This window comes from Protomyctophum bolini, assembly GCF_963924005.1.
Source record: "Protomyctophum bolini genome assembly, chromosome: 5".
NCBI classification, from domain to species: Eukaryota; Metazoa; Chordata; class Actinopteri; order Myctophiformes; family Myctophidae; genus Protomyctophum; species Protomyctophum bolini.
The window spans coordinates 45,501,373-45,511,392 of record NC_137866.1 but is presented as its reverse complement, the minus strand read 5'-3'; the positions used below and the strand labels follow the sequence as shown (position 1 = coordinate 45,511,392).

At 45.9% G+C, this 10,020-nt stretch overlaps 1 protein-coding gene across 1 annotated transcript; it reads right to left on the bottom strand.

Moving 5' to 3' along the window:
- Window positions 1–6,298: 6,298 nt before the first annotated feature.
- mafba (MAF bZIP transcription factor Ba) lies at window positions 6,299–8,871 on the bottom strand. The gene has a single exon (XM_080764317.1). The coding sequence runs from the start codon at window positions 8,714–8,716 to the stop codon at window positions 7,475–7,477; it is 1,242 nt and encodes a 413-aa protein (XP_080620443.1). The 5' UTR covers window positions 8,717–8,871; the 3' UTR covers window positions 6,299–7,474.
- Between the last annotated feature and the right edge of the window lie 1,149 nt (window positions 8,872–10,020).

Here is a 10,020-nt window from a genome sequence, read left to right as displayed (position 1 = left end):
GAGACTAAAATCATTACAGTATGCCTGCCTATGCCTGGTCACTGTGTCCTTGGCTCTTCCGTTGAGCCCACGCCGCATGCTGACTTCCTACACTCCCCCCCCCCCCCCCCACCCCCACCACCCCTCCTCCTCCTCCATTCTCTCCCTTCCCCTGCTCTGTATAATACGGTATACCATGTTTCATAGCATGCCTGCATTCTGCGAGTCTGGCTATAGCTGTTCATTAATCATATTGGTTTCCATAATAAAAAAAAGTGAAGCGGCCAATGTTGTAACTGTATGCTCTGCGTGCGTAGTCAGAATCCTGGAGTGCTAATTTTGGTTCCTTGTTGTTTTTCCTTGTTTGCCTGCAGGGTCGCGATGAACTCTGATTTCCTTATTATTATTTTTTTTTTCTTATTTCCCTGAGTCATGTTGTCTAACTTTTGAGAGTGTGCAAATGTATACAACCGAATGGACCCGTATCCATTCGGTTATATTTGCACACTCTCTGAGTTTGACAAAGTCGATAATGCAATATGTTTCAGGCATTTTGTGGACCTGGCTGCTTTTGCTTTTTGTAAAAAATGTAAAGCATGCAAAGTAGCCTAACTGTAGGCCTATATATGCTCTGCATGTAGTTCAATCCTGGACTGTTCGTTTTGTCCCTCGTTTTCCTTATTTCCCTGGATCGTGGCAAACTCTGAGAGTGTACGAGATTAGATAAGACTCGTATTGCTCCAGTGAGGTAAATTAAGTGGCCAAAGACAGCACAGCCGTTATAATACAGATTACAGGGCAACACAAAGTAGAGACAGCATGATAGAAGGACATCACATGCAATGCAACACCATAGTAAATAGCTATACATTTAAATAAATAAAAATAAAAACAACATACAGTATGTGCATGGGGTGCATGTATATGGTCCTACGTACTAACAGACCGACAGGCATTAGTCCGACATCCTAGCTATAGCCAAAACCCAACCCTAAACTTAACCTCACAGGAAGCCACGAGTTAGTTTTAACCTGCCACGGATGTCGGGAGCCACGGTGAGGTTTAACCCGGCCTTGGCTGGCTCACACATGTCAGGAGCGACGGTGTTGTTGGACTAATGCCTGTCAGACTGTTAGTATACCGTTATGTCTAACCAACGTATATGCACAGTATGCAACCCTATAGTATACACCCTCAACGGTGCTGTGCAAGACTATATGCATCCAAATGGACCCCATTTGGTTCCATGTGTATACCCTCTAAAACACCCTCCCTCTCAGTGCTGCATGCATAGTGCAAAAATAAGTATGCATGATGCAACTGGAACCAAATGGAGCCGATCTGGTTCCATTTGTACAATGTTACAAACTATATGAGGGTCCATTAGGTTCCATTTGCACATGTCTGTTAAATGAACACTCGGGGTTTCAAAGATTGCCATCCAATAACAATAACAACGGTGTTGTAATTATGAAAAGCTATAAAGCCACTGATCAAATCAATAATAGATTTAAAAATATCGCACAAACACAATCACTTTGATCAATAGCGTGTGTGTATCGGTTTGCCTATATATGAAAATAACCAAGACACGAATACTGTGTGGCAGCTAATCCTGGGTCAAATGATTGGATTATTTTCCAAACGGCGCAACATTAATCCGTCTGTAATCATATCAGAGAGGAGACATGGCATGGGGATGGTGAAATATTAATTGTCATCCATTAGATCAAGGGTTCTCAAACTGTTCAGGCCTCAACCTCCCCCAAAAATAATCCTAATTGAACTGGGGGACCTCCCCCCCCCCCCCCGCCAATTTGGTATTAAAATGTCGTAATTTAATTGTAATTTTAGAAATGTGCTTGTGCAGATAACTTGTGTATATACACTTATACTGTATGTTGGTTATGTTGAGTGAGAAAACAATGTTTCACATTAAGCTAATAATCTGGGGACCCGCCACAATAATTTGGGGACCCCCAATTTGGGAACCACTGCTTTTGATCAATGAAACTCTCTCTCTCTCTCTCTCTCTCTCTCTCTCTCTCCACAATAGATGACACACCTTATTTGACGATCTGTTTGGTTTCAGTGAGGCGCCTGCATAGTGATCACAACTCTTTGTCTTTCAGTTCTCATAGCATCCTGGGTCAGTTCTGAAGCTATAATACAACATGATATGATGTAATAAACAACTGCCTATTGCACACAACTGCACGCACGCACGCGCACACACGCACGCACACACACACACACACACACACACACACACACACACACACACACACACACACACACACATGCGCGTGCTATCGCTATACTGTCTTTTATAAATCCTCCTTGATGATTAATTGTGAAGAGGAAAGATGTATAGGGAGAGTGGATGGGGGGGGGGGGTAGTTAGATTCACTTTAAGCAACATTATATATTCAAGAGGCATGCTGAATTGCAGAGCGGGTGTACAGTAGCCTATACAATACAGTATATGTGAACAGCTTAAGGGTTATGTATTGTCATTATCATAACTGTAAATGATGTGACCCCTCCCTCTCCCACTAGTTCACCCCAGCTGCACTCCCCCCCGTCCGAGAGAGAGAGAGAGAGAGAGAGAGAGAGAGAGAATGTAAACCAGAGAGTACTGGCCCTCATGCCTAGGCCTGATTGGTTGATTCTCTGCCTAGCGGTTTTGTCCTTGAGAATGTGCAGACACGGGGCAGATAATGTTCTGACACTAGAAACCCAAAACCCGGACCAGATCAACACTTACTCTCTCTCTCCCTCTCTCTCTCTCTCTCTCTCTCTCTCTCTCTCTCTCCTTATTCTTTCTCTGCATGGCTTCTATTGTCACTCTATCCGGACGTGGAGATTGAAGGTTTTTTTTCTTCCTTTTCTCCAATGAAGTCATTTTTGTGTATAGGCTAAAAATCAAAACGTGCCATGCATGATATCAATGCCGGAGCGTTATTATAGGCCATATCTATAAGAATTCCCCCGATGTCGCGTTGCTATTTTTGCGTTTTGTGTAATGCGGCTTGATATCCGAAAAAGGACCTCTAATCTATCACAGACAGTCTGGACGCATGCGTTTAATATACACAACAGACAGCCAGCCCGTATGAGATATGAAGTTATGCACCGTAAACCTTCTCGCACATCACACGCGCACGCGCGGGGAAATGGTGAATTGTTTTCCAATTGGTCGTTGCGTTTAATAGACCGTCACCATGCAGCGGTAGGCCTACCCTATATTAGTCAATTAGACACATAGGCTATACGTTCTTTAGGAGAAAGTGCGGCGTATAGGTTTTAAAGTGTGTGACAGCTGCGGCTGCCAACCTGAGCTGTCGCATTCATAAAAGATTCCTAGCACGTCTGACCCTGCAGGGCCACGGCGGTGGTCTAAATCTGATTTCCTTATGATTGTATATACTTATATCTCCTGACTCCCTTTATACACTGAGTCTAACTCTGACGCGAGCTATAGCCTACAAAGCCGTTGCACACACACACACACACACACACACACACACACACACACACACACACACACACACACACACACACACACGCCCAAAACAAAAATAAATATAAGCCTACTAATGTACATCATGTAAATCAAACGGTTTCTTTTTTCTCTCTACGTGCGCATTTGCTTGTTTGCAAGGTCAAAGATCTCCATTTACCGTGTGTGTGTGTGTGTGTGTGTGTGTGTGTGTGTGTGTGTGTGTGTGTGTGTGTGTGTGTGTGTGTGTGTGTGTGTGCGTGCGTGCGTGCGTGCATGCATGTGCAAAAGAGACGGGATTTTTCTGCAAAAGTCAGCATGGCCGCGGCGACATGCAATATAGGATCCCAGATTCCCATGCAATGCAATGCAGCCGGCCAGCATCACGCACTGACTCACACACACACACACACACACACACACACACACACGCGCACGCACGCACGCACGCACACACACGCACACGGAATTTCCCCGCAGCGCATGAAGCGGCCAGCCCAGACCCCCGCCAGTGCCACCACGATCTAATCGCTGCAGCCTCACGGCAAGAAGCCATACTTTGGTTCTAATCCAAGCCGAGAATTAAATAAAGGACACAATATGTTGCTAAAAATGACATAACAGACCATGCATGGCACATGTGCGGCAGGCATATTATACCGTAATATACTACGTATTTGAGGGTTTAGAAAGATGGAGATAATCAAAGACGGATTTTACAAGGAATCATGCATGTATCACTGAAGTCCTATATGTAACTGTGTGTGTGTGTGTGTGTGTGTGTGTGTGTGTGTGTGTGTGTGTGTGTGTGTGTGTGTGTGTGTGGCAGGTGTCTTGCACTGAGAAACAGCAGATCTGCAAGCTCACAACACATGGCAATGAGGCGGGCCCTGTGAGCTTGTAGATCTGCTATTTCCCTGCACTTGACACTGCAGGCATGCAACAGACTATAAGTGTATATAAATCAGTCATTATTTCACCATCCAATCTGAATATTCAACCTTTCAATGCATGTTTTGCTGCATCTACAATGAAAAAGTCTAGAGAGGGACGTTATTGCCATTTCAATGACTTTAATAAGCAAAATAGGAAACAATTTCTTCCATAAACAACCAAAAATAAGACAAAACAGAAACCAGCCTGAATGGAACTACAACAGTTCAAATTTAAGTTGTTTTTTTTTTTCCTTTTTAACTCTTATTTATATAAACAGGATTGAAAATTGATCCCCATATCATCGCATAAAGTACATGGAATTGATGAAAACAAGACAACAACCCGCTGCTGCAGTTTCAATGTTTGATTTCAACACAGTTGAATCAGAGGAACACAAAAAAAAAAGAAAAAAAAGATTGTTAAATGCATGACGTTTTTCAACAATAGTTTCAAATGCAAGCACCATGCTTATTCGATATGATCCGACAAGTTTGTTAATTTAAATCATTTAAAATAAAAACTTTTTTTTTAACTATGCATCTGGCCAGCAGAACCAGAATCATCAAATAATAATAATAATAAAAAAACACAAAGACACGATAAAAACATAAACGTATTATATAACATACACATAGGAGTTTTCATTTTGAGAATTTTGCACAACCTGGGGTCCCTTTTTTTCACTGACCGGCAGGAAAAAAATGCTCAGGAAGAAACATATAGCGTTAATAATTAACTTTGTATTAAAAGAACGCATGCGTTTCATCTAAATACCTGTTAATTCTAACAGAAAGGAGGAAAAAACTGGCTAGCGTATGCAAATTGTTGAATGTTTAATATTGTAATTTAATATAGGAAGAGGTATACACCTGAGCCTATATATAAAATAAGCCAATCAGAATGATAAATCATATAGTGTGTTTGGGTATACAGCTATAAGCTATACCTAACATGGTTATTACAAGGGTTGCAAAGCACTCCTCCCCTCAATTATGGCATGCATGTCCACATTGAAGCTACTGTTGCATGTTGTGTACAATATGGTAGGGAAAAAACTAACAGTGCCTTTAGTGCGTAGTGCGTAAAATCTATATGTTCTCTATATGACCCCCCCCCCCACATGATGCATTAGGCAATATAGGCAATAAGGATCATATTTGGGACCCCCCACATGTAAAATATGCAGTGTTAACTCAGAGAGTGTGCAAATGTCACCAATATTGGGTATACATTTGCACACTCTCTGAGTTCCAGGACCCTTTGAGGTGGTTGAGAACAGTGTGTGTTAACTGAATTAACCCATGGCTATATATATTTGTCTCTTACACATACGGATGTAAATGTATAGGCTAAATGTGTCCAAATATGACTAATAATAAATTGATCTCTGTTTATTAATAGAACTATAGTATCATAGTATGTCTTCCTGTCTGAGGGAGGTCTGCACAAAATTCAAAATGAAAACTTTTTTTTTTTAGAAATCAATATTCTCCCCCCCCAAAAAAAACAAAAGTGCATTTCTCACACACAAAACGTTTGTTTGTATTTAAATGCAACTGGAAAAAAAAAACCTCTCAAATCAAATCAATAACCCCCTCCCCCCCCAAAAAAAAGAAAAGAAAAGAAAAAACGAAATATATGAAAAAATAAACACAACACAAAGAAAGAAGTTCAAACCAGCCTCCTCAATCTTGGTGTGCAGTTTTATAGCGGTTGGGTTGCATAATATTTACAAGCCTAAAAAAAAAAACAGAAAACCCCCACACCCATTTAATGTCACACACCTGCACCTGCAGTCCTGCTGTTATGTATAATGTCCCCGTTGCATTTCTCTAACCTCCCATATAATAATAAGCCCCCCCACCCCACCCCCCCAAAAAAAGAAAAACTATGAGAGAAAAGCTGCAGCTCAACGACATGCTCTTAATATACAACGAGAATGATGGTAAAGGTACAAAATAGAAATTATTAAACCGTACATGTCCAGCATGCAGGGATTATTAATATTTTAATGCAGAGATTTTTCTGTTTTTCAATATATATTCGGAATATAACCAAGCAGGCAATAAATCAATGGAGGAGATGTTGCATAAAAATGTCCAACCCGTGTGTCACATGGCCCCCGCGGGATTTTAACTTGACAGATAAAGTTTGCATAAATGTTGGAGTCTTGTATGTTGTTGTGGGGTTTTTTTTTGGGAGAGTTTTATAATGCTGGCCCCACCACTTGTTCGAATGTCACTCTCATATAACGCACTGTCTCTTGCGTCATCATTGTGTTGTATAGGCTTATGAGGCCAGGCCTATACGTCGTTTCATAACAATGTCATCGTTTTTGTTTTTTTGTTGTTGTTGAGGGAACAGAATTGTGAGCAGAGACAACTTGCCTCGGCGCCATAGAGGCTATATCCATCCATCCCACACTTTTATACTAAAAGCTGTATATAGCCTACAAAGGAGCATAAGTTCTTCAGCCCGACAAAATCCTCTTGGAAAAGTCTCTTCAACTACAAAAGCAACTAATCTACGAAGATGCTGCTGCGACTTTTTGATCAAAAACATCCTCTTAACATATTGTGTTGCTCTTTGTATCTCAGTTGTCAAACGTGTGGTGGTGGATGGAGGGGAAAACGATTATATATGAGAATAGTATTCGATGGATTATTTCTTTCTAATATGAATATAATTGTTTACCGGTATTAGTATAGTCATAACCAGTTATCCACTTGAAACCCCCAGCATCCTATAGTCTGGGGACGGGGAACACATGTTAGCCAAAGACAATAGCCAATCTACAAGCACACAACAACACATGTGTGAGCTTGTAGATTGGCTATTTCTTTCTGGTGTTGCGTGGTCTGGAGACAGGGGGGAGAAAAAGCGGTCCAAGTTCAGTTAAGTGGTTTAAGGGAGAGAGAGAGAGAGGGCGTTGGTTGATTATTATCGACTTTATAGTTCATCAGCATCGGTTGTGGTGGAGGAGATGGGAGGTTTGTGGATGGTTTGGTGGGGTCACGACAAAAAACAAACAAACCAGAAAAAGGCTTATTAAACAACTCACATGAAGAACTCCGGTGACGACGGGTTGTCGCTGGTGGAGCCCGCCTCGCGGAACCCGTTCGTGCTCGCGCCCCCCGCCGTCGGCGCCACGGTCGCGGGGCCGCCCCCGCCGCCGCTTCCCGTCAGTTTCTCGCACTTGAGTTTGTAGGCGTCGCGCTCGCGCGCCAGCCGGCCGATCTCCTGCTTGAGCTGCTCCACCTGCGCGATGAGGTGCGTCTTCTCGTTCTCCAGCACGTGCTTCTGCTGCACGCGCTTGTAGCGGCACGACTGCGCGTAGCCGCGGTTCTTCAGGGTCCTGCGCTTCTGCTTCAGGCGGATCACCTCGTCCTTGGTGAAGCCGCGCAGGTGCCTGTTGAGCTCTCGCACCGACATGGACACCAGCTGGTCGTCGGAGAAGCGGTCCTCCACGTTGCCGCCGGAGCCGGTGTGGTGTCCTCCGCCCAGGTGGTGGTGGCGGTGGTGGTGCAGCGGCTGGTGGTCCTCCGGGGACATGGGGCCCGGGCTGTCGTCGTCCAGGTCCCCGCCGTGGTGGTCGTGGTGGTGGTGGTGGTGCTGGGCGTGCGGGTGGCTGTGTCCGGCGCCCGGGTGTCCTCCGGACAGCTCGTCGGGGTGGTGCGGGAGGCCGCCGGCGTACGGGTGGTTGTGGTGCTGCTGCGCGTGGCCCCCGTGGTGGCCGTGGTGGTGGTGCGGCGGCCTGTAGCCCTCGAAGCCGCCCCCCGCCGCCGCCTGCTGCGCCTGCAGCTGCTGCTGGTGCGCGGACTGCGGGTGTCCGCCGTGGGCGCCGATCAGCGCGTCCACGGCGTCCTCCGGGGTCAGGCTGAGGGTCTGCGGGTCCATCTGCTGGTGGTAGCCGCCGTTGGGCATCCAGTAGAGCTCCTCCAGGTGGTTCTTCTGCTCCGTGGGGCTGAAGCTGGGCGAGGAGGGCACGGAGCTGCACGGCGTGCTGATGGGGGTGGACGACACGGAGCCCTGGGGCTGCAGGCGGGTACACTGGCGCTGCACCCCGGCGCGCTCCAGGCCGGCCAGGCCCTCCTTCTTCACGTCGAACTTCATCAGGTCGAAATCGTTGACGTATTCCAGAGCCAGCGGGCTGTTGGGGAGCTCCGGGCCCATGTTCATGTCTGCGCTCATGCTGCTGCTGCCCTTTTGCAGACTTGCAAAGGTGCTGCTTGCCAGCGTCGCAAAAACTGGCTTGTTAATCAGCGCCTCCTCCTCCTCGGCTCTCCTCTCTTGTCTCATGCAATAGTTCTTTTTGGATCCTCCACCGCTGCTGCTGCTGCTGCTGCGCACTGGGTCGCTGGAGCATTAAACACCGAGTCGATCGGGTGCGAAGGCGGGGTGGGGGGGGAAAGGAAAACGAAGAAAAAGTGGCGAAAAACTTTCAGACTAATGCGCTGCAAACGACATCGGAATTTGCGTCATTTAGCCTACTTCTGGCTGGGCTAATCTGGCACACCGACCAGGAGTGGAGGTAGAAAAGCAATGCGTCTCAGTGCAAAAGTTAAAAAAAAAAAATCTCAGTCCTTTCAGTAGAAGTGTATATTCACAGCACAAGAAACGACATAAATAAAAAAAAGGAAGCAATAATACCACGTATATGTACACGTTGAAGCGGGCACCAGTCCTCGGATCAACTTCTGTTTTGTAAGTCCGTTTTTCGCCAGGAAAAGAACGCAGGAGCAACGCACAGAAAAGCGTATAGTAGAGTAATATAGGGCGTCTGATTATATATCGCAGAGAAGCAGCTTAACCAGCTCTGCACCGCAGAGGTTTAGGCTCGCCTCTCGACTCTCTCTCTACTCCCGAGTATCCAGCAGACTGCGCTCACGGCCAGCCACGGCTTTATCCTTATAGCGCGCGGTGACGTCGCGCGCGGAGGGGCAGGTTCCAACGCGGCCCGGCTCCAATGGGAGCGGCGCTCCGAGCTGGGACAGAGGAAGAGAGGGGAGGAGAGAGAGGAGCGGAGGAGAGGGAGGCGGGGAGGCTCTCATGGTTGACAGCTATACAGACAGTCAGCTGACTGACTCCCCTAAAAGCACAGGGGTGGATCGAGGGAGAGGTGTGTGTGTGTGTGTGTGTGTGTGTGTGTGTGTGTGTGTGTGTGTGTGTGTGTGTGTGTGTGTGTGTGTGTGTGTGTGTGTGTGTGTGTGTGTGTGTGTGTGTGTGTGTGTGTGTGTGTGTGTGTGTGTGTGTGTGTGTGTGTGTGTGTGTGTGTGTGTGTGTGTGTGTGTGTGTGTGTGTGTGTGTGTGTGTGTGCGCGCGCGCGCGCCACAACTCATTTGTTATGCCAAAGTGTAATCCATATGTTATTACCGACATTCATCGGAGAATGGGTTTAGTTGATAATTGCACCATTACCAGTTGTAAAGCTGCCTGGCATTCCAACATCGAATTCATGTGTATTTGTAACCATCACAATCAACTGAAATATTGACAATAGGCCTATAGCTGCACATCATCCATCACCAGACGTTGAAAATAGCTAGCCTCTACCGAATGTTGGTTGAAAGGAGAATAGTATATCAGCGTATAATTAGGCGCTC

Bases quoted from the DNA above. Each gene is read 5' to 3' on its own strand.
- mafba (XM_080764317.1), bottom strand. From the start codon at position 8,716: ATGAGACAAGAGAGGAGAGCCGAGGAGGAGGAGGCGCTGATTAACAAG.